The sequence below is a fragment of the Thermothelomyces heterothallicus genome, assembly GCF_042370625.1.
Source record: "Thermothelomyces heterothallicus CBS 202.75 unplaced genomic scaffold P884_scaffold_19, whole genome shotgun sequence".
NCBI classification, from domain to species: Eukaryota; Fungi; Ascomycota; class Sordariomycetes; order Sordariales; family Chaetomiaceae; genus Thermothelomyces; species Thermothelomyces heterothallicus.
Window position 1 is genome coordinate 543,056 of NW_027192580.1, and position 22,024 is coordinate 565,079.

The following is a 22,024-nucleotide window of genomic DNA, read 5'->3' on the forward strand; positions in this document are numbered from 1 at the left end:
TGCTTTCCTCCCATTGACGACCGAGCATGTCGGCCAGAAGGATCACCGCGGCAATCCGAGCCATGCCATGACGCCGGCAAGCTACTACGCGGGAAACGAGCAAAGCGATCAAATCACCGGCGTACACGCTTTACTTCCACTACTACATGCCAGAACTGCACATGCCTTACGTACTTTGCCATAGGTTAGGCAGGTAATTGTACATACACCGTACGCGTCACGGGCTCGGATTGTCAACGATCACGATCACGATCACGATCCCACATGGCGCTTCACATTCGAAACCTCACGCACCTCAATCGCCCGAAGCTCCCGACCTCGTCTCGGCAGCAGCTCGGCCTCTTTGCCCAAGGCAATCGACCGCGGCTTACAAACACCGGCTTGGGGCTCTCTTTTGACCGACGGCTCCCCCGGCGCTGCTTGTTCTCCTCGCCCCTGCGCCGTCGGTCGACCCTGCGCACTACCAAGCTGATATCGGTGACACTCACCAGCGCATTGCTTCCAATCTGGCTATACCCGACTGATGCCTTGCAGCATACCGACTCACGGGCGGAGCTAGCCTCCGGGAACTCGGGAAAAGATGGAGATGGGGCCAATACCGACGAGGACCAGGGCGCCTGGGCCAGCTTCACAAGATCCTTCAGTGCGCTCTCCTTTGTCCCTTCGACAGACGGACTCTCCGAGAAGGTTGTGGAATTGATGCCCGAGTGGGCCAAGTTCATACCCGGATACGTCAGGAAGCTGCAGCGCGAGATGAATATGGAACCCGGCTCATTGGCGGCCAACATCTGGCATGAGGCCCAGGACCCGTATACGCACCCGGAAATCCAATACCAGGCCAAGGTTCGCGTCTCGGGAGACTTGTGCGAAGATGAGAAGATATTCCTGGACCGGAGAAAGAAGATGATTGTGCCTGCTCTGGCGCGTTATCTAGGAATCGACGAGCGGGATATCCACCCGGATGATGTCCCTACAATTGCCATGTGTGGCTCCGGCGGCGGTCTCAGGGCCCTGGTCGCAGGAACGGGCTCGTTCCTCGCGACGACAGAAGATGGACTCTTCGACTGCACCACCTACCTCTCGGGCGTTAGCGGATCCTGCTGGCTACAGTCCCTCTACTACTCCTCGGTTACCGGGGCCAACTTTCAGAAGGGTATCGACCACCTCAAGGCGCGCCTCGGTACGCATATTGCCTACCCACCCGTGGCTTTCCACACCCTAACGTCATCACCCACCAATAAATACCTTCTGAGTGGTCTGGTGGAGAAGCTCAAGGGCGATCCCCAGTCCCAGTTCGGTCTCGTCGACATCTACGGTATGCTCCTGGCCGCACGTCTCTTGGTTCCAAAGGGCGAGTTAGGCGTGAACGAGAAGGACTTCAAACTATCAAACCAGCGAGAATACACGAGATATGGCCAGAATCCCCTCCCGATTTACACGGCTGTGCGGCACGAGATACCGGAGCTGGACTCGCCCGACTACGGTGGTCCGGGGTCCCTCACGGAGGAGGCGAAGAACCGAGCTAAACGGGAGGCGTGGTTCCAGTGGTTCGAAATCACTCCTTATGAGTTCTTCTGCGAGGAGTTCTCGGCCGGCATTCCCACTTGGGCCGTCGGCCGCAAGTTCAAGAACGGCGCCGACCTGCCCTCGGAATCGGGCTTCCGCCTCCCCGAGACCCGCCTGCCCCTGCTCCTGGGAATCTGGGGCAGCGCGTTCTGCGCTACCCTGAGCCATTACTACCGCGAGATCAGACCCATCATCAAAAGTCTCGCCGGTTTCCAGCCGGTTGACGAGCTCATCTGGGGCCATAACAAAGACTTGAGCAAGGTTCATCCGATCGAGCCGGCCAGCATTCCCAACTTTGTTCATGGCATGTACGGCCAACTGCCCGAATCCGTTCCCCAAGCCGTCTACGACAACGAATACATCCAACTCATGGACGCCGGCATGTCCAACAACCTTCCCATCTACCCTCTCCTCCGCCCGGGCCGGGATGTCGACATCGTCGTAGCCTTCGACGCCTCGGCCGACATCAAAACTGATAACTGGCTCTCAGCAGTGGAGGGCTATGCCCGCCAGCGCAACATCAAAGGCTGGCCAGTGGGTATTGGCTGGCCAAAGCCCAAGGCGGCCCCATCCGTCGCCGCCGCCGAGCTCGAGCAAGCCCAAGCTCATTCGGCCGCCGAAGCAGAAGGCAAGATCACCCAAGCCAAAGCCGATCAGGCGGCTCGGCACCCGGAAGCGCCCGGCACTACCACCGCCGCCACCGCTTCCCCGACTGACAGCGACCAACAAGCGCCCGAACTACCGGGCCCGCAACCGGCGAAGCCGGAAGCCCAACGACATAGCGAAGCCGCCACCGAGCTGGGCTACTGCACGGTCTGGGTAGGCACAACGCAAGAGCGGTCGTCGGACCACCCACCGCCGCCTCCCGTCGACGACACGAGCACGTGGCGGCTGATGGAGCCGGACGCGGGCATCACGGTCGTGTACCTGCCGTTCCTGGCCAACGAGCGGGCCGCGCCGGGCGTTGACGTGGCCACGAGCGACTACCTGAGCACGTGGAACTTTGTGTACACGCCCGACCAGATCGACCAGGTGATCGCGCTCGCACGGGCGAACTACGGCGAGGGCAGGGAGCGGATCCGCGCCACCGTCCGGGCCGTGTACGAGCGGAAGCGCCGGCGGCGGGAGGAGAGGGAGCGGAAGGAGGAGACGGCCGAGTGGACGCGACAGGTCGGGAAGGGTGTCGCGGGGGCCGTCGGGGAGGAGGCTCACGGGGACCATTTTAGCTAGGATTTTTTTTGGTCCCTTTTTTTTTTGTCAGTTGCAGGCCAACTCGGTTATTTGAGATGATTATGGTGCTATCTCGTGATTTCCGAAAAAAATATACCCCTTCAATATTGTTCCAAGCTGGGGGGGGGAGAAAGGGGGGACATTTACTCTTCCCATCTGACGACCCCACACCGGTTTTCTCCTCTTATCAGTTGGCTATGGCTGTGACGAACATGCATTTGGTTCCTTCTACATTTGGGAGGCCGTGATCTGGCAAGAAATACTATACATACATACACTACACGACACGGCGGCTGCTTTTCTTTTCCGCCGCTTCCCACACCTGCCTGCCCTTCCCACATGCTTCCCAAGTCGTGTGTCCCGCTGGGATGGTGCTTATGATGTGCTAAAATGTACAATGCATATACGGCCGGCGCTCTCTCTCTCCCCCCCATTGCCGACCGGGAAGGCATGCAAGGGCGGATGACACGCTTTCTCTCTGTCACGTCCGAGAGAAGCGCAGCCTCTTTACTCGCTGCTGCCTTCCTGTGATTCCTCCTTCTTTCATATCCCACCAATTCCCTTCCCTTCCTCTCCCTTCTCCTCCCCTCCCCTTCCCCATGCCGCACGCGCGCGGGGGAACGCGTGCAGATACTAAGGTAGGTATCGATCCCAATTTTGGGGACAATGGAAACACACAAAACACCAAGGGGGAAGGGCGCCTCACCCCGCGAAGGAGGGGAGGAGGGTGTGAGAGGTTGGAAAGGAGAGGGTGGGTGTAAATTTACCGCCCGATGATCTCGCCAATGTCGATGTAGGCGGGCTCCCAGGGCTTGGCGTCCTCGGCGAGCATGTCGCTGGGGACGCGGACGTGCTCGCCGGGGCTGTAGAGGTACCAGCTCTTGAGGGCGTTCATGGCGGCCTTGTTGCGGGCGTGCTCGAGGCTGGGGCCGGCGGCCTCGCCGAGCTTGTCCTTGCCCGAGAAGATGCCGACGACGAAGACGGGGGTGCGGGACAGGCGGCCGGTCTCGGAGAGCAGGCGGGCGACGGGGGGCTCGAAGTCCTCGCGGGCGCAGAGCAGGGACAGCTCGCGGGTGGGCTTCTTGAAGGCGAAGAGGCGGGAGAGGTCGAGGGTGCGGGAGAGGATGTGGGCCTTGATGAAGGCCTTGGCGGCGTCGCGGCCCGCGTGGGCGTAGATGGCGCCCGTGACGGCGCGGGCGCAGGTGGCGTAGGCCTTCTCGGCCAGGGAGCGCGTGTACTCGTTGCCGTACTCGGTGTCGGCGCGGGAGCGGAGCTCCTCCCTGGCCTCCTCCGTGTCCACCATCTCGCCAAAGTCGTCGTCGAAGACGACGCGGCTGCTCATGCCGTGCCGCCACTTGTACTTCCTGATCCCCTCGAGCTCGGCCCGGCGGTAGCCGAAGCTGACGATGGCGTCGCCCGGCTTGTGCATCGAGAACTGGAGCAGGCCCGGGTCGACCTCGCCGCCCGGGGCGGCCGCGTGCTCCACGCCCCAGGAGCGGGCCACGTGGTGCAGGGCGGTCGGGCCGGCGTAGCCCTTCATGGCGGCGTAGAGTATGTCCATGGGCAGGCGCGGGTACCGGCACATGAGCCACTCGGCAACGTGGTAGTTGATGAGGGACTGGCCGACGAAGGCGAGGTTGGTGTTGTTGAACTGCGGGTTCTCGTCGGCCGAGGCGTCGACCAGGGCTCGGGCGAGGGTCTGCAGCGGCAGCCGTTCCGGGAGGGAGAGGCGGGCGTGCAGGGCGGCCAGCTTGGCCGACTGCGGCGCCCGCGCCGGCGGCGGAGACGGTAGACTCGTGGCTCGGGGAGGAAGCTGCTCGAGGGGCGGGAACCGGACGGGATCTGTGCCGTCGTGGAAGTCGTCGACCTCCCCGGGAGTCTGGGGCGCGGCGCTCGTCGACTGGCACCGCACGACGGCGGCGGCGGCGGCGGCAGTGCATCTAGGAGCGGCGGCGGCAGGTCGAAGAGGAACGGCCCGGGGCGTCGAGGTCGAGGCCGGAGAGGCCCCGGGACGAGCCAGGAGCAATTGGCCCGTCCATCGGTCGAGCCGTAACCTCTTCATGGGCGGGGGTTTCTCGGGTTTCTCGGGTTTCTGGGGTTTCGGGGTCGATCGGTTGTCGGGCTGGCGGAGGTCTCCGGGCGTTGGAAACCGTGAAACCCGGCCGTGGGCGAAGTTGGGGTTGCAAAGGGTGGTGGCGGTCTGGCAGTCGCGTGTCGTTTTCGCTCGGTCTCGGGTCGCCAGAGACGAAAAAAAGTTCTCCTAGGAAAGTCACAGCAGCTCCGGGCCCTTGGGCGACAGGGGTTGCGGGCGGAATTGGCTGACATAACGGGCTTGGCGCGTTTGTGGAGCTCAGCGATACACATAACTAGTTGTAAGGTACGATAGGTACGATGTATCCGTACTTGGTACGGTAATCTTACACCCGCATGCTCTTCCCCATTCCCTTCTTTGCAGCCCACGCAATTGATTGGTTTCCTACTAGTGACGCTGCACGCCAGCTCCGGCAAAGCAACGAGACTCGAGCTTCAACGTCAATCCCCCCCAAAAGCCAATCCACGTCTCCCGTACTTGCTAGATCACAATGGTACGCAAAACCCTGTATGCAATTGATCCATTCCTGACTGACGGTTTTTTTGCTTTGATGTAGGGCGGCGGCGGAAAGATCCCGTAAGTGGGCGACCTTGGAACAGCAAAACAATGCACGCATCGATGCGCATCCAGATGATCCGAGGACCTGACCGAATCCCTTCTCTAGCTACCCCAAGCACGTCTGGTCGCCGGCCGGTGGTTGGTACGCGCAGCCGGCCAACTGGAAGGCCAACACGGCCGTCTTCGGCGTCGTCATCTTCGGCATCACAGCGCTTGTGTGGAAATTGAGCGCCGAGCGGGAGTTCCGGCACAAGATGCCCGAGCCTGGACGCTTCTACCCGAGCAGAAAGTACGTTGCGGACCAACTTTCCCACGAACGCGAGAGAATAGGCTGATTGGGTTTGTGTGCGACAGTTGGAGCAAGCAGATCATCGAGCACGAGCGGGCACAAGAAAAGGCGGCGCTGGAGAAGCCCCAGGAGTCATGACTGCAGCAGCGTCTTGCCGGCGATGGCTTGGTTATGTACTGTACATGATGAATTAGACGGCTTCTGGCTTGATCAACTTCCATCTCGGGCACGGTCCCGTGAGCTGCCCCGGCCCTTGACTTTGGATGTCCTTCCCTCCCTTTGTTGCGGCCACGGACCAATTCGATTCTGTTGCCAGAACAGTCCAGAACGGCGCGCAATGCCGCTATTCGGAAGCCCAAGCATTCAGACCTGCTCTGCATATAAAACAGGAGAGCCCTCGCTAGTCTGGCATAACGATCCTTCTTCTGGTCTGCTCCCACAATTCCCGAATCTTAGGGCGTTGCCGTCCTAAATAAGCTACGACATCAGTCAGCCCATCCTTTCTCTGCCACAGGGGCCTGGTTTGTCAAAATGGCCGGCATTCCTTTCCGAGAAAAGGCACCCGAGAATATTCTCCCCCAGGAGGAACTGGAGACGGCCTCTCTGTTGTGCGAGCCGCTGGCAAAGGCGTACTACCGGCGTAAGCGCGAGTTCGAGCAGGACGGCTCGGAGGAGAGCCGAGCGGTGATGCTGAAGGCCAAGAGGGCTCTGGACAGCGTCAAGGAGGCAATGCAATCGGCGCTCCGCCGGTGCTGATGCTCAAGGTAAGTCGGATGTTCCTCGCCGTCCACCCTTTCTCGACCCTTTCCTTCTTCCTTGGTATTATAGTTAGTGGTCATGTCGTTCTTGTCATCATCTCCGTCAGTATTATGATCATCATGGCTTGTCGACCCATTCTCGTTCTTGTTCCCTGACAATCGCTGTAGATGTTCTTCTCTCATTGAAGTTGCTACTCCGAGAAATCGTTTCTTTCTTAAGTATAGTCTTCCATGCCTGAGCACGGAGTATTCCTTTCAGTAGTTACTTCGCAACCCTCTGGCTGAGTCCGATGTGTGGGAAAGGAGCTGTTCCTTCCCAAAAGATACCTTTTTCCCTTCGAACTGATTAGCCACCGTTGCTCGTCAAATTCGGGAAGGGGCTCACTGTACGCCACCGTACCCAATTGAAAAATAAAAAAAAAAAATAAAAAAATAAAAATATAAAAAAAGGGCTAACAAAATCTCGAAACCTTCCCGCGCTGATCTCCATTCCCCTCCCTTCCCTCGCTGTCTCTTTCCTTAACGCTTGCCTAGCTTTCGAGCTCGACATCGCCCGGGAGATGGAGCGGGTCGCCTGATCAACTGCGGATCTGAGACCGACGCGCGCCGTTCTGGCTCTGAACCTGGCACGGCCAAATCGAAGTTGAACTGCCTTCTCCCCTTCAGGACCGAGAAGCGCGCCAGCGCCGCCCCCGAGGAGGCACCGACGAGCGCCCTGGTCACGGCGCCCATTTTACCAATATCGCGCGACGTGTATGAGAGAGCTTCTGATCAACAAGTACTGCGCGGGACATACCGAGGACGAAACCCGTTATTAGCCCACCAACCAGAACTGCCTGGGGGGATCTGCCTCGGCTCGACGCATCGTCGGAGCGGGAAGCAGTTCATCCCACTATACAGCCTCAAGATAATCCTCAACCAGCTCATGACGCTCTGGCCCAACTTCGGGGGAGAAATGTGAAATTATCCATCATCGTACCAAATATCAAAGGAGGGTACGAGACGTGGATTTAAACTCATTGAAATGGCCAGAGGACCCGTCGTGTAATACGTTCTCGCCAACCCTCTGTGTTGCTCTCCCAAGCCGTTATTCCTCTCTTATTGGGGACTGCCGGGCATTGCTGTCCGGAGTGTGCCCGGACCCGGGATTGCCAAGCCGGAGAGCCCCCGCCAAGACTCTCGCCCATCTCCCAGTTCTCACAGGCCCCGTATGGGCATCGTTTGCGTTCATCATTCATCTCGGAGAAAGCAGACATAGATCCGCACACCTTTTCTATCGAGCCGGCCATCTCTGTTAAACAAGATGACTCGTAGTTTCGCCTCATGAACGACTTATATTACCATCCTTTCCTTTACAATACCGGTCTTCTTGTATCTCGATATCCTTTCTTCTATCAACCCTCCTTCCTTTCCCCCCTTACCTCCCATTGTCAAGCATGCCCTCTTCATCCGTACGTTTGGCCCTCCGGTCTCACCGGCTCCAACCTACTACTCCCTTACCCGGCCTGGACTGACACTTCGGTCCCCTCAGCCCCCCGCTACACAGGACAGACGGAACCGTGACCGCGTACGGGACAACCAACGGCGGTCCCGCGCAAGGAAGAGAGAGTATATCCAGGAGCTCGAGCAGCGCCTGAGGCTGGCCGAGCAGCGCGGCGTCCAGGCCTCACTCGAGCTGCAGGCCGCCGCACGCCAGGTCGCCGAGGAGAACAAGAAGCTGCGCCTCCTGCTGCGGCTCCACGGCGTCAGCGACCGGAGCATCGACGCCTACCTGGCCGGGGAGAGCAGGAACGGGGAGCAAGGACGACACGGCCGTGGACCACCAGCACCACCAGCACCGGCGCCAGAGCCAGCAGCCCAGAGGCTAGAGCGGCTCCTCCGCCCGGAGACGTGTCCTGTGACCCTCGCGGCTGCGTCCACACCGAGCTCCGACCAGGGCGACAAGAACAACTGCGCGATGGCGGCCGACCTGTGAGCGGAAACCTCGCAACCCCTCGCCTCCCCCCGCGGTGGCACCGGTGCTAATGATAATATACGCAGGATATCAACCATGACGGGCATCAACCCCCACGAGGTGCGTGCGTCGCTAGGCTGCGTTCCGGGAGCGGACTGCCACGTCGACGACGCCAGGATCGGCAGCGCCATCGAGCGCTTCACCGAGTCGGGAGCGGTGACCTGACCTGACATCCTGATCATATCGAACAGCTAAAAAGCTTCCTTTAGACAGGATGAAAGCGTTTGGTCGCCAAGGCGGGGGGCAGGGGCGGGGTATAAATGTATGTATGTACATACGGTACCTGCTACCTCTGTTATCAAGATACAGTAAGAGGTAGAACAAATAATCCTGTGTAGTCGTAACCGGTCCGCGCGCTTTCAGAAAGCCCCCAGCAGTTCCATGCAAGTATAACCTTCCTTGCCCCCCCCCCCCCCCCAAAACGCTCTGCTTCGTCCATCGTCATCCCAAGATGTCATGCATAACCCCAGAGAAGAGAAAACAAGTATAGAAATTGGGGAATAAAGGGATCACAAAAAGTAATCCGCCACTGGTTTCTTCGCCGGCATCCCCCTAGAATCCTGCGGCGCGGCCTGGAAGACGCGGTATCTCCTCGCAGGCCCCGGCAAGCGAGGCAGGTACTTGGGATCCAGCACCCCGCCCTGCTGCCCTTGGCCCCCTCCTCCTCCTCCTCCTCCTCCTCCTCCTCCTTGGCCCTGCCCACTGCCGCCGCCGCCGCCGTCGCCGTCTTCCCCCCCGACGCCCATCCCGCCGTCGCTCCTGCCCACGTCGCCGTTGCTCCTTGCGAGCACGCCGAGGCCGCTCGCGTCCTCGGACAGCTCCAGCAGGGCGGCGACGTTGCCGCAGCGGTAGCAGTAGTTGGGCGCGGACCAGACCGTGACGATGCTGGCGTCGAACATCTCCTTGAACCCTTCCATGACGAGCTGGTGGGCGCGCGCAATCAGGCTGAGGTCGTTGCGGTAGTTGAACATCTTGACGATGTCGCCGCCGAACAGGAAGCCGGCGCCCCGCGGGGACAGGCCCCACCCGTCGATCTCGTCCGGGTCGGACCACAGCAGGTCGCACATGGCGCCCTCGTGCGGCACCTCCTGCTTGCGGTCGAGCAGGCGGATCTTATCGACCCGATCGATCAGCGGCGAGAGGCCGCCGTGCACGCACAGGACAGCTCCCGCCGGGTTGCCGAGGGAGCCGGCGCTGGATCCCGTCGCCGAGGACCCCGGCGGTCCGGTGAGGGTCGGCACGGGCGAGGAGGCGGAGGAGGAGGGGGGAGGGGACGAGGAGGTTGCGGGATTGGGAAGGGTCGAGGAGCCGTTGGTTACCGCTGCGGAGTGGCCGTTGGCGGTGGTGGTGGTAGTGACGGTGGTGGTGGAGTTGATGCGGCCTCGGTCGACGTCCTTTTGTCGGAGGAAGCGGGAGATGACGTGACCGTCCGAGTTGTGGACCTCGATCTCGACGTCCTCGCTGCTGGACGAGGACGACTCGGGCAGGCCGGGGAGCGTATTGGAGGCGCCGAGCACGATTGCGCCCAGGGCGAGGTAGTCGAAGACGTCGCAGCAGTACCGCCACACGTTGGCGCTGCCGTATTTGCGGAGGCACTCGTCGTAGAAGCCGTACACCGTCGTGATCTGGCGGGACTCGTGGTTTCCGCGGATGAGCGTCATGCGGTCGGGGTAACGGACCTTGAGGCAGAGGAGGAGGAGGAAGGTCTCGAGGGAGTAGAAGCCGCGGTCGACAAAGTCGCCTGAAAGCTCCGAGGTCAGCATCCTGTTGTTCTAACCAAAAAAACAAAAAAAAAAAAAAAAAAAAATATGGAAGACAGTTAAGAATCCCCAGAAACGGTGCCCACAGCGTACCCATAAACAGATAGTTCGTATCTGGCACATCACCGCCCACGCGGAACAGCTCCATCAAGTCGTGGAACTGGCCGTGGATATCGCCGCATATCTGCGAGAGAGCGCCACCCAAGGTCAGCCGGCTTCCCAGAAGTCACGCCATCATACGTCCCAGCTTCTGAAGGGTCGCGTACTGTGACCGGGGCGTTGACAGTGACGACATTGCCCTCCTCGATGAGTAGTTCCCGCGCCTTGTGGCACAGCTCGCGCACTTCGGCCTCGGGTATCGGCCGGCATGCTCGCAGTTGGGCGATGGCCCTGCATGCAAAGAAGCAGTCAAAACGTCAGAATTCTGGTGTCGCGATCCATATGCGGGGGCGCGATGGCAAAAAGCGCGGGCGGTCCCTCACCTGTCGAGGTCGCTCATGATGGCGGTGTCGCCCGCGTCCGTCTGCGGCGGAAGTGGGGTGGGTCGGAAACGGAGGATGGGAGAACGAGCGCGCGATCAGCGGTCGCAGGTTGGCGGTCGCAGGTCGGCGGTTCGGGAAGTACTTCTCTTCCCGGGGGGGTGTGGGGGGCTAAAAAGAAAAAAAAGGCCCAGATGAGATAAGAAAAAAAAAAAAGTGCAATGCCCTCTAATCAGGCCTCATTGTGTAAATCACGAGCAAAGAAACACCGAGCTTTTTTGGGTCATGGCTGAAAGTAATCGAAAAGTTGAGATGCGACCGCAACTCGGTGGTTAAGCTGCTTGAACAAAACAGGCATGGATTCCTTGCGGGGGCATGTGGACCGTGCACAGGTGGTGCCCACTACACTAAGCTGGGTAGCTTGAGGTTATCTAATCCGTACCATAACGTTAGTAAGTTATCCGTACTTGTACTCCGTAGTAACTTCTGGTACTTGTAGGTTAGTGCAGGTTGCATGGGTCCACTGCAACGCGGTCATGCACCCCCAACCCGGAATTTGCCTTCCTCGTAGGCGAGGAACTCGCTTTGGACCGAAGGCATGTGCTTCGATACCTGATTGGAGTAACTGCATGGTTTAAGCGAGTGATAACTTACCACAACAGCTCGGTACTTAGTGTACACTATGGACATACATAGGTAGGTACATACAATGCTCCTCGTGAGACCCATTGTGTTCGGAGTACGGCGATACATACGGGCAAAGTAGAATGATGTTCACAGCAATCACGAAACGAACAGCAGCAAGCGGTCCGGTCTCGAGGATTACTACTGCTTTATATTGCCGCTGCGCTACCAATCCATTCGGTGGTATTCTCGCTGAATATTTCTCAGATAGAGCCCAACAATACCCTGACGCCTTCCTTCGCCCAATAAAACTTGAGTGTCTCCGGGAACCAATCCGCTATTGGCCAAAGAAGATATAAAACGAGGCCGCAGCCTGTCGGCGTGGTTCCCTTCGACGCCGAGGTGCGCATCCTCCATTCAAAAGCTCCAACTTGCATGCGAATACAACATCGTGGTATCGCCAGCCAAACAAACCGAGAACGCCAAGTCTCGAGGTCCTTTCCCATCTCTTTTCCCTGCCTGTACGAGTGTGTCCATCCGAGAGGCCTTTTGTGGCCCAGTGACGACACGCAGGCAGTCGCGGGATTCAAAACAACAAGGGCGTTGGAAACTCCGTGCGCGTGCGCGTGCGCGATATTGGCAACGCGCGTCTAAACGCAGAGACCGGTAAGACGTTTTGTCACGAGTCCGTGCGAATCCGACATGCCCGGTCTTCTCAACCAGCCACGGGGGATGTCGCCTTCCTCTTCGCTCTCGGTGGCAGGTGCAGCACGGACGAGTCCATCGGGTTGGACACAACGCCTCCGGACGCGGTCCCCGCAGGTTCATACGCCGGGCTGACGGCTGGGCCACTCTCCGACGTGGGCGTCTCCGCCGGTGTTAACGGGTACGAGTAGCCCGAGAGGGCGACGGCCGAGCTTACGGAGCGCTTGTGCGCCTCCCCGTTTCTGGGGTTTGACGGGAGCGCCGCCTGCCTCGCGGCACGCTGCATGTCGCTGACCGCGTCGGCAATGAGCGCCGGATGCCACAGCGGCAGGATCCGGTAGCCGAGGTTCTCCATGATGCACATCTCCGTCACGTTGATCTGGTCGCACGTCCACAGGTCCCTTCCCCAGGACGAGCTGTAGTAGCGGGTCGGCTCTTGGCAGTCGACCAGGAACTTGAAGGCAATCATGAGTGCTGCCAACACAATCACCTCGGGATGGACCGAGTCGATATGGAGCTGAGCGGAGCTCGTTGGCTTGGATTGGATCGTGTGCCGCTTCGTGGATTCGCTGGGAGCGGGCTCACGCTGCGCCAGCGGGCAGAGCAGGCGCCAATTCAGCGAGAACTTGGAGCTGAGCGAGTCCAGGATGCAGACGCCAAGCGCAATGGTGTCCATGGGCAAATCGGCGCGTGCGAGCATCTCATGAACCAGCGAGACAGACGGTGTCTTGAGAGATGCTGCTGGAGGAATGAGGTTGACCAGATGGACCGCCGGACCTGACACGGAAGCGTGAGCTCGAGAGGACTCGGAACACGACACCCCTGCGGTTGGTTCACGTACCTAGCAGGACCGAGTCGAGAAGCCCTCCATCTTCCAGAAGGGCTTGGGGGCTCTGGCCGGCCAACGACTCGCGTGATGACGGGGGTGGCGTGGGGAGATTGGATAAGGGCTGGTAAGTGCGAGAGAAGTACTCATCGTCAAAGTCGTGCTCGTCGTCCGAGTAGTCGGGGGAGCGGGTGGCCATGGTTGCCGATTTCATGGTGGTGAACTTTGATTTAGGGAGCCGGGGTCCGAGGCCGCCGGTTGCCAGTGCGTCCAAAGAGCAACAATCCAGTCCAGCAGGCCGGCGAGCTGCTCATATCGATCGGAGAGCAGCCGACGGAAAACCCAGCAATCTGTCAGTCGGCGACGATTCGCAACGATGCCCGCAGTCTCCTGGACCCAACAGACACTGCGCACAAGAGGGGCCAGGCTCGGGTCGACAACACGAGATCCCCAGGTACCACGTATGCTAAAGGGGGGGGGGGTGTAGCTTTAGGCGCTGCGGGGACCAAAAAATGCGGTGTGGAAGCGAACCGCTTCGAAGTAAAGGCTCGAAGGAGCAAAAAAGGCCGGGCGCGGCTCCTTTTCTTTTTTTTTTATATATATCTCTTTCTGATCTTTGGAGTCTGAAACCGAGATTACTCAAGCTGGTGCCCCTTGGTCAATTATAGTTAACCTGTACGAAGGGGGGTGAGAGCGGGCTTGCGTGGGGTGGGGATCGAGGCTATGTCTCGGCGGTGGGCTCGTCGAGGTGGATCGCGGGTGCCAAGCGACCGGGGCCAGACCAGATGGATTTGCGGTGTCGAGAGCGTTAAACTAGCCCGAGAGAGCACTGTGCGGGCTGCTCTGTGTTTGTTCGATTCTGCCCTGCCCGACCGATGCTCGCTCCCGGCAGCTCCGCTTTAGAGATGACAGCCCAATGGAATAGGACGGCGAGAGGGGGAAGGTGCGAGCTTGGTCAGGCACTACACTAGCAACTACTGCAAGTTACTAGTGGTTGACGGACCAAGAAAGACCAGCAAGGTCGGCCTCGGGGGTCCTGCCATTTTATAGAATAGTTACGTGTACGCGATCACCACCACACTCTTCAGTTGGCCCATTCCCCCCCAGGACCGACCGGGGGGGGCTCAGCTGCGAGTCGAACCTCTGTTGTTCATTAGGCGGGTCGTTGTTTTGGCCAGGACGGGCAATCATGCTCACTTCAGAACCGAAGCGCGCCCGGGAAGGAAGGAAGGAAAGGGGGGTGTTAAGGCCTGCGCAGGTCGCGGGTCGGACCAAGCCTGGTCGGCAAGGTAAGGCGTGCCCGGAACAACTCCATTCCCTACACGTTGTGTACTATGAGTTTGCACATATGTATTGCAGCTGCATAGATTGGGTGTGGGGGATTAGATGAGAACGAGGGGGGGACGGAAAGGCACGGCCAACTTTCCCATTACCGGCCGCTGTATGCCACAGCTGTGCGATTGCTGGCTAAACTTGTAAGCAGACGACAGGGCAATCTGGATGAAAGCGAGTCGCCGTTCTGGCTCGTCTGGACCGACCGGCCATTTGGTGGGTCGCCGGACGCATGGCAAACCGGCACCGGGGCCAGGTATGAAGGAGACGGAAACTGTGGGGGGGCACCGATGCATCAATGGTAGATCGAGGAACCAATTCTCAATATGGAATGCTTCCCTTTGGGCAACTTACTGCCAAGTGCTTCTACACAGTAGGTAGTTGGTTTTCTAGGCGGGGGCCATGACTGGACGCCGGGTATGAAATTCGCCATGTGTTACTATCCCATTCCTTCGATGCCTTTGCCCCTTCTATGGTCTGTCGTGTCGCAGCTTCGGCCTTCAGGAGAAGCCACGCTCTCGATTCGACTTTCTGTGAGAGGGGAAACAATTGCGAAATCAGATGCAGAGACGCCACGGCCCCACACCTCTTCTCTACTAGGGCTCGGTTGCCTGCAAGCCCCTTTTTCTAGTGTGCGGATTAGTGAATGTAGCGCTGGCAATATATGGATTGCGCACTACAAACATAAGGGACATACAGTACTTCGTACATAGTTACAAAGGCACGACTTCTGCCTTGAACATCCCTAACTCGTTCCTATTTTTCAGGAGCCAGCCCATGAAAGTTCTCTACCAAGCAATTAGTTACGTAGAAGCGCACACCGGAATTAGCAAGATCCGCAATAACACGAAGATCGATCGATCCACTGTGGTTCTGTGGACTCGGCTCGGAGTTTTGTTCGTATTCCGTCCACACGCTAGTGTAGGCGTGCCTGCAAGCGACGAGGACACGGCACCCGTGCGCTATTGAGGATCTGCGTCTCGCGGGTCCCCTGTCTGCCGCCGCTGCCGGGTCAGCAGTCAATTGTTGTATAGGTGTATATATGTATGCTATACTAGTATATATATGTACATATATACATACTTGTATACAAGTATGGACTTGGAGTAAATATACCTAACATATACTCTAACAGAGTGCAGAATAAAAAAAACATCACATGGTAATAATATAAAGCTGTCCCCATAATTATTTCTTTGCTTTATTTTTATCTTGGTTTTGGAGATCAATGGCTAGTGTAAATGCCCCAAATTGTTAAACCAGGCTATAACCCTGTTGTACTCGTGGCGCGGCCCAAGCGCAAAGCGAGGACGGCTGCAACCACTAATCTCCGCCCCAGATGACGTTGAGACAGCCTGGGATTGCAAGCTGTTCATTTTCTTTTTGCGGTAGATCCTTAAACGACCAGGATTTCCGACAGAGCGCCATCGGTTATTTTTATCATTATTACACGATAACTAATACCTACGTAATATGATGAATTTCCATACGGGGGAGAACTCTTCCATAGAGCTTCGCACAAAGTGAGAAGCCGAGCACGGTTTGTCATTGCTCTGCAGCTCGCCGCGGAAGAAGGATGTCCCCATCCGGCCTCACCCCGTGGTGCGCGCGAATGTAAGCTCTTGATGATCTGTGGTTCCTCACGACATTGCCCCAGGTTCTCTGCCGCATTGGCACATGGCGGCACTTGACTGAGACCTCTCGGCAGGGCTGAGGCCACCTTCCCAGAACCACTCGGCTGTGCTGTAGTTAATCTTGGTCGCGCGTGCTCCCTGCGCCACCGGGGCCGAGCTTGGGGGAGTTACTGGGGTGCCATGCCGGTGAGGCTCAACTTGCCATACTTAGAATATGCTGTCCATGCTCGTGAACTAATTTAAGTATTTTGTATGGTTATCCGTACTACGGATGCATATATATATATCCTTATATACATCGTTACCGTGTATATTTTAATTTCCAGTATACATACTAATGCTGACGGCTCAGTCTTACTAACGATACCAAGAGCTCAGCTACTTGTAGGGCAAGAATACCACTAACTTGATCTTTCCTAGAGTCCGGGTATATCCCGTACACAAAGATCGGTCAAGTGCAGTTTGGATGAGGTTAGATATTTGGTCCTCGACTTTGGATGACGCGACTCATCCGAACAGAAGGTGACCGATAGGGCGGGCAGTGCTACACACTGTTTGTCGTAGCGTGAAAAAAAAAAAAAAAAAAAGGTCAGCTTGCTATTGGCCCGGGCGAGCGGGTGTGGTGCTTTTTTCACACAAGAGCGCAGGCAGTTGGTACACTACGCAGTCTGCGGTACCCTGTTGCGTGTACATGTACAGGTCGTTTGTATACCGTGCGAATCACGCACCGGACAGACCGAGGAATAACCGCATCTGCTGTCGGTTGAAACACTGGTTTATGCACATCCTCTCTGTTTCTCCCATGCTGCTGGTTGGTTGGGATGACAGGACTGTGTCGGCCCGTTCCATGCGAATCGCGAAGTTGGAGCTGAGAAAGCCGCAGTTGAGGATGCGCTGACGCAATGGCTCTGCTCCACGGCGCTTCTATAAGTTTACCCGTGTCTTGAGAGCAGTACTTTCTACTGTACGTATTCTGAGGTGAAATGGATACCTGGTAGGTCAGAAGACCCTTGAAAGAGGGAGTTGGGGAAGGGTTAAGGTTGATCGTGCCGTTTATTCTGGTGTGAAGTCGAGCCATTAGGGGGAACCTGCCTGATAGGTAACTTCCTAATATTGCTGGGTCGAAGATTTAACACAACAAGAAACATGCAATAAGGGCCAGTTAATCTGTCTACGAAGTGGAGACAAGTAACTTGGGGGAGCAGAGATAGTGCAGAATATCTTTGAGATACCTGGTTTGAGTAACTTAAACAGCGGGGACAGCATGACAGTCTCCCGATTGTATGTAGCAGAAAAATCAGTTATCCCTAGCCTCTTCTGCCCATGTTGAATCTCCCCACCTATCCATCCCCTTCGTTTCGGAGGGGTGAAACGAAGAGGAGTTTGAAGAGGAAGGAAAGGAAACCAAAGTAAGGGAAATCGCGCTTGTTCTCCAGGTGCTTGTCTCTTGTTTTTCCTACATCATCTTGGCAATAATCACATCCATCGCGCCGCCACGGACCAGCAGAGGAGAGAGCGACGAGCTGGAAGGGATATAACGGCGGATGTCACGGGGTTGTGATCGACATATGAAAGAACTGGAAGAACTTCTCCTACTTTGTGGAGACAAGAACTACAAGAGAGGGGAGGGAAGTCCCAGAATTAGCAACTTGAATCTCATAAAAGCACATATTCTGTGTGTGTGTAGCAGAAGACATTGCAAGGGCCGGGGCAGCAACAGAAAGGGAAATCAATGAACCAGGAAAAGGCCGGCTTACCTTCGGCGGCTATCGACTTGACCTGGGGAACAATCTCGGGAGAGATGAACTTCTGCAGATCGATGATGCTGACGTTGTTGAGAAGGCCGAGGTTGAGGTGTTGCAGCTGAACCGTAGCGAGATCGAAGCCGTTGAGGACGCCGAGCTGGCTGATCTGCAGGAAGGTGTGCAACGACTGCAACTGGAGGAGGCCCTGGATGTCGAATACCTGATGCTGGAAGAGAGGTTGGAATTGCAGGATGTTGAGGTTGTTGACAGTGGCCAAGTTGCCGAGGAGAGCAAGCTGCAGGGAGTTGATGTTGAGGAGGTAGTTCAGGTTGACCTGGTTGAAGCTCCGGAAACCGTTGAAGGCGTTGATGTCAAACGAAAACGAGCGCTCCTCGAGGCCGCTGGCGGGAGCAGCGGGAGCAGCGGGAGCAGCCACCGCCAGAGTAGCCAGGGTTGAGACGAGCAAGGTAATGGGCTTCATATTGCTGACTGGGTGGCGAGATGGCGTTTGTAAAGAGGCAGAACAAGAATTAAGAAGAACTACTGGTGTTAAGGAGCACAGCTACTGACCTTGTTAGCAACCTGTTTGGCCCAGTCAAGGGGTGGACTACCACAAACCTCGAAAGATGTATTGTGAGGGAAGCGAAGGAGCGAAAGCAAACAGCGAGCACAGCTGTGATGTCTGATTGTCAACATTCGAGGGCTATTTCTGTTGACGATACCGGGACTCACCTCTGAATGAACGACTGACAAGGAGGATCTAACCGGAGTCTGGAAGGCGGGAGTGGTGAGTAGATGCGAAAACAGAGGAGAGGAAATCCACAGGACGTCGGTCACTGTAGTTTATATACACTAGGGACACACCGGAGAATGAAGGAACGCGGAAGTGGTATGGCATAAGTGGGCGCGCGCCAAGCTTTCAGGAGCCCAAGGTATATTCGGAAGGGAGGTCCAACAGTCTTCCGGGTGTGTCAGGTCGGATGTTTTGGCGACACTGGACGAAGTCTACCGGGTGAAACATCATGGATGTGGTCGGCAGAACGTCTCCGGGATGAGCGGGCGAGGCCGGCCAAGCGGTAGCAGCTATACAGCCCAACCAAGCTCACCCGGGAGATGGGACAATCAAGGGGGGGGGGGGACGGAGGTAGGAACTTGCCGAGACTCAATATGTACGTCGCTTTGACCGAGGGCGATCGGGGAGTCCTTGGCAGCTGACTGCGACGGCATCGCACGGAACACTTCACGACCGAGGGCCATGTTTGGAAAGCCTGAAGGGAAACAAAATGGCAATGTGCCCATGGGCCGATAAAGGCAAACCTAGGCGCCCCTAGGCTACTCACGTTGCAGGGACCCGGCCGTACCAAAAGGTCCGTGAGCGTGGCGTAATAGTTGCAAGGTGGGAGCCGCAGACGGGATGCCCCTCATCCGATGGCACTACTGCGGGCACTTCCCAAGCAACCTTACCATCCGATGCCCCGGCACGGCAGGAGAACTGACAAGTTGACGCCTCTGCGGCAAATGACTGGTGTAGTTGGCTAGGTTGCCGTCCCTGATCGATGCGTTGGATGAGGCGCCCTCTTGGATGTTTCGAAAGAGGAATAGCAGTTAAAACCGCAGAGTCAAGCCAAAGCGGAGAACTGCGAACTGATAACGTCGTCGGGGATGATATGTGGATGTCTGTACAAACTAGACACGAAAATAAAAAGGACTCCGACTCGGGGCAGAAATCAACAAGAGGGCGGCATCAGATCATGGAAAGCCTTGATTTCGGCCAGCGAGTTCTCCTGGCCAAATGGCAAACGCGAGATTCTTGGTTGGAAGGACCTTTGAGAACGTTGTTGCCTCAGGTACTCCGTAGTACATGCAAGATGCAAGTCGAGCTGCCATGCCTCGAGCCTTCCATTTTGGTTGAGCTGTACCTATTTAGGCAGGAACGAGGGTTCATGTTAAGCTTGGCAGCGGGCATACAGTTCCCAAGAGACCAATCACCGAGTCATGTGCGTGTGGGCATGTTATTGCCACCCTATCCAGATCTAACTTTCGAAACCAGACTTTCTGGGTAAATGTTTGGGCTTGCTTAGGATTGCAAGAGGTTGCACAACGAGGCTCAACAAAAGGTCAGCTTGAATTCCCCTGACTGGGTTCTTTCCAGACGCCAAGAAGAGCCAAGAGTTCCATAAGGTCTGATTGTTTCCGTTGGCTCGCCTTGCCTTCTTTCTGTTGAGTCCGTGCGGTGGGACCCTGATCGACATGTTGAAGCAACTGCCATCGATCGCATTGCCAGTGCGTTAACCATCCGGTGCCTTGCGTGACAGGATCACGTTGAATCGACGGTTTGGCCGCCGGAAATGCGCTTCTTCCGGCGAGTCAGGGGTTGGTTCGTGAACCCAAATTTTGCTCCTCCGTATCCTAAAACGCTGGCCCTCCACGGAGTAACGCGGTGCAGCGCACATCATCAAATGCGCGCATCAGCTTACTTCTCTGGACACCTGAGAATGGTTGCTGGGCATTAAGTGTTCGTCATAACCAGGCTAAGATAGCCGCCAGCATCTGTGTGCACTCGAGATTAGGTCATTGCTGAAGGAACGGAGTCGGCAACGAATGAGGCACTGAACAAGAGGGATAGGCAAGCAGAGGAAGCAGAGTGTAATTAATTGTCGGCCAAGGTCACAATACTCTCTCCACTCAATTTGGCATTGTCGATCGAGGTTGGGGCGTAGCTCGTGGCATCGGGGGCCAAGCTACGGTATTCATAGCATCAACGGGGAGCAGAAACAGCAAAGGAATCCCGGTGAGGATGCTTTCGAAGTTGCCGTGACATTATCATTGAGGCGAGAGCAAAACGCTGGCAGTAGCGCAGTGCCGCGTCGCAGCTTTCTGCGTCACATGGCTTTCTCTTGGCTTTGGTGACTTCTGTTTGTAGACTCGGTGAGGTTGTTACTTTTGTAAACTGGCCTTATGTTTGGGAAGAAGAGACAGCCGCCCAGTCCAAACCCGCCCAAGACATGCTCGCTTTTCGAGAAACCATTGTATCCAGCCATTTCCCAGAATTCCCAAGTTTGTTGGCTGCGTCGGCTGCGCAAGCTGCGTGAATAGGTCGGCGGCCGTTGTTGGATCCAAAACTGGAGTCGGTGTTCGGATCGCGGGGCGTTGCCCGGGCAGAAAAGCCCCCAGCACAGCCAAAAGATTCGAGCTTTAGCCACGACACGCGTTGCCATCAGGCTGAAGGTGGCTTGCCAGGACCCGCCGTCTCACAATCTGCTGTCAGAACGCCACCTATAGCAGTCGGGGGTGGAGCTGAGAACTCTTTCGGATGGATCATCTTGTTGTTATTTTCTGTGAGTAGTGGTCTCGAGACCACCATCGAGGGTATATCCGGCCCGTTTTCACACACACGGTACTCTTACACCGCACCTTCGTCCGTCTCTGAATCGGAAACCGCCTCATGTCCCTGTTGTACACACCACACGAGCCTCCTCCATCAGCCAACCAACCAAAGGACGTGGCGATGTATGGAGGGGGGCGCCCCACGGGGTTATGGTTATCCATCGTCCGTCCCAGCGCGTCATCCCTGTCGTCACCTATCCGGCCGCCTCTTCTCTCCCTCCTCTCTCCCCGCGTTCCCATTGAACCCCAGCCACTCGCCCAGCATGCCGCCCGGTTTCGGAACCGGACACTCCCGCCCCCGCCCCCGCGCCTTCGCTCTCCTTCCCCTGCTGCTCCCCTCATCCTCGCCCGTCCCCGGCCGGAACTCCACGACCCCAATCCCCGCCGCCATGTCCTGGTCCGGGGGGGACTCGCTCCCGCCGCCCTCGGCCTCGTCGCGGGCCGCCCTGGTCCTCCTCGCCCTCGCCCTCGCCCTCGCCCTCGACATGCCCCCTTCCTCCTCGCCGCCGTCGTCGGCGTAGTATACCCTTCGCGCGGGAGCGGGACACGGCAGGACGTGCGGGAGTGCGACGACCAAGAAGCTCGCGAGGACGGTGGTCGCGAAGAGGGACGAGGTCATGCGCGACCGCGGGTGCAGGTGTGGTGGCGGCATTGTCGCTTTCTTCTCTCCTATTTTTTGGTGTTTTCTTGACTCTTCTTCCGTTGGCTGTCCTTGGAGCGTAGACCCGTCGCAGAGGGGTGGCGGAAAAAAGGAGGGCGCCCCGCCTCCTCCTGGGAAGTGTGATGTGGTCTGATCTACAGACCGGGTTGGAAAGAGCGGCTGCGGTTCAGAGAGCGGGTGATCAAAATTAAAAATATGTGCCTGGTACCGATGTGCCGGAGCAAGCGGACCAGAGGTCACGGAGGGAGGCGGTTGCGCGGTACTGTGGGTGGAAGGAGAGAGATGGAAGCGCGCCTGCGAGGTTTCGTTATTAGCATCCTTGGAGACGGGCACGAGAGCTCCCCCAATTGGACTTTTCAACGCA

General features: G+C 57.4%; 8 protein-coding genes across 8 annotated transcripts; 3 read left to right on the plus strand and 5 right to left on the minus strand.

The window, feature by feature from the left end:
* Positions 1-264: 264 nt before the first annotated feature.
* Positions 265-2,796, plus strand: P884DRAFT_271356 (acyl transferase/acyl hydrolase/lysophospholipase; the record flags this gene model as incomplete). The annotated part of the gene is made up of 1 exon (XM_069442429.1): positions 265-2,796. The coding sequence occupies one exon, from the start codon at positions 265-267 to the stop codon at positions 2,794-2,796; it is 2,532 nt and encodes an 843-aa protein (XP_069295881.1).
* A 763-nt stretch (positions 2,797-3,559) lies between these two features.
* P884DRAFT_301446 (mitochondrial 54S ribosomal protein mL44) lies at positions 3,560-5,121 on the minus strand (the record flags this gene model as incomplete). Its single annotated transcript, XM_069444854.1, has 2 exons — positions 3,560-5,019; positions 5,094-5,121. The coding sequence occupies 2 exons, from the start codon at positions 5,119-5,121 to the stop codon at positions 3,560-3,562; spliced, it is 1,488 nt and encodes a 495-aa protein (XP_069295882.1).
* Positions 5,122-5,444: 323 nt separating this feature from the next.
* Positions 5,445-5,873, plus strand: P884DRAFT_205154 (uncharacterized protein; the record flags this gene model as incomplete). The annotated part of the gene is made up of 3 exons (XM_069438629.1): positions 5,445-5,464; positions 5,553-5,735; positions 5,801-5,873. Coding segments are annotated over 3 exons (276 nt in total), but the record flags the coding sequence as incomplete, so codon positions are not given.
* A 2,056-nt stretch (positions 5,874-7,929) lies between these two features.
* Positions 7,930-8,672, plus strand: P884DRAFT_279172 (uncharacterized protein; the record flags this gene model as incomplete). Its single annotated transcript, XM_069443272.1, has 3 exons — positions 7,930-7,944; positions 8,025-8,464; positions 8,534-8,672. The coding sequence occupies 3 exons, from the start codon at positions 7,930-7,932 to the stop codon at positions 8,670-8,672; spliced, it is 594 nt and encodes a 197-aa protein (XP_069295884.1).
* A 344-nt stretch (positions 8,673-9,016) lies between these two features.
* Positions 9,017-11,018, minus strand: P884DRAFT_247335 (Metallo-dependent phosphatase-like protein; the record flags this gene model as incomplete). The annotated part of the gene is made up of 5 exons (XM_069440499.1): positions 10,750-11,018; positions 10,534-10,657; positions 10,361-10,451; positions 9,248-10,248; positions 9,017-9,151 (listed from the first exon to the last, which is right to left on the minus strand). Exons 1-5 carry the CDS (start codon positions 10,764-10,766, stop codon positions 9,017-9,019), a joined length of 1,368 nt encoding a protein of 455 aa, XP_069295885.1. The 5' UTR covers positions 10,767-11,018.
* Positions 11,019-12,085: 1,067 nt separating this feature from the next.
* P884DRAFT_205477 (uncharacterized protein) lies at positions 12,086-13,100 on the minus strand (the record flags this gene model as incomplete). The annotated part of the gene is made up of 2 exons (XM_069438650.1): positions 12,086-12,852; positions 12,917-13,100. The coding sequence occupies 2 exons, from the start codon at positions 13,098-13,100 to the stop codon at positions 12,086-12,088; spliced, it is 951 nt and encodes a 316-aa protein (XP_069295886.1).
* Positions 13,101-17,459: 4,359 nt separating this feature from the next.
* On the minus strand, positions 17,460-18,093 carry P884DRAFT_279175 (uncharacterized protein; the record flags this gene model as incomplete). Its single annotated transcript, XM_069443273.1, has 2 exons — positions 17,460-17,479; positions 17,625-18,093. 2 exons carry the CDS (start codon positions 18,091-18,093, stop codon positions 17,460-17,462), a joined length of 489 nt encoding a protein of 162 aa, XP_069295887.1.
* A 3,096-nt stretch (positions 18,094-21,189) lies between these two features.
* P884DRAFT_279176 (uncharacterized protein) lies at positions 21,190-21,651 on the minus strand (the record flags this gene model as incomplete). Its single annotated transcript, XM_069443274.1, has 1 exon — positions 21,190-21,651. One exon carries the CDS (start codon positions 21,649-21,651, stop codon positions 21,190-21,192), a length of 462 nt encoding a protein of 153 aa, XP_069295888.1.
* Between the last annotated feature and the right edge of the window lie 373 nt (positions 21,652-22,024).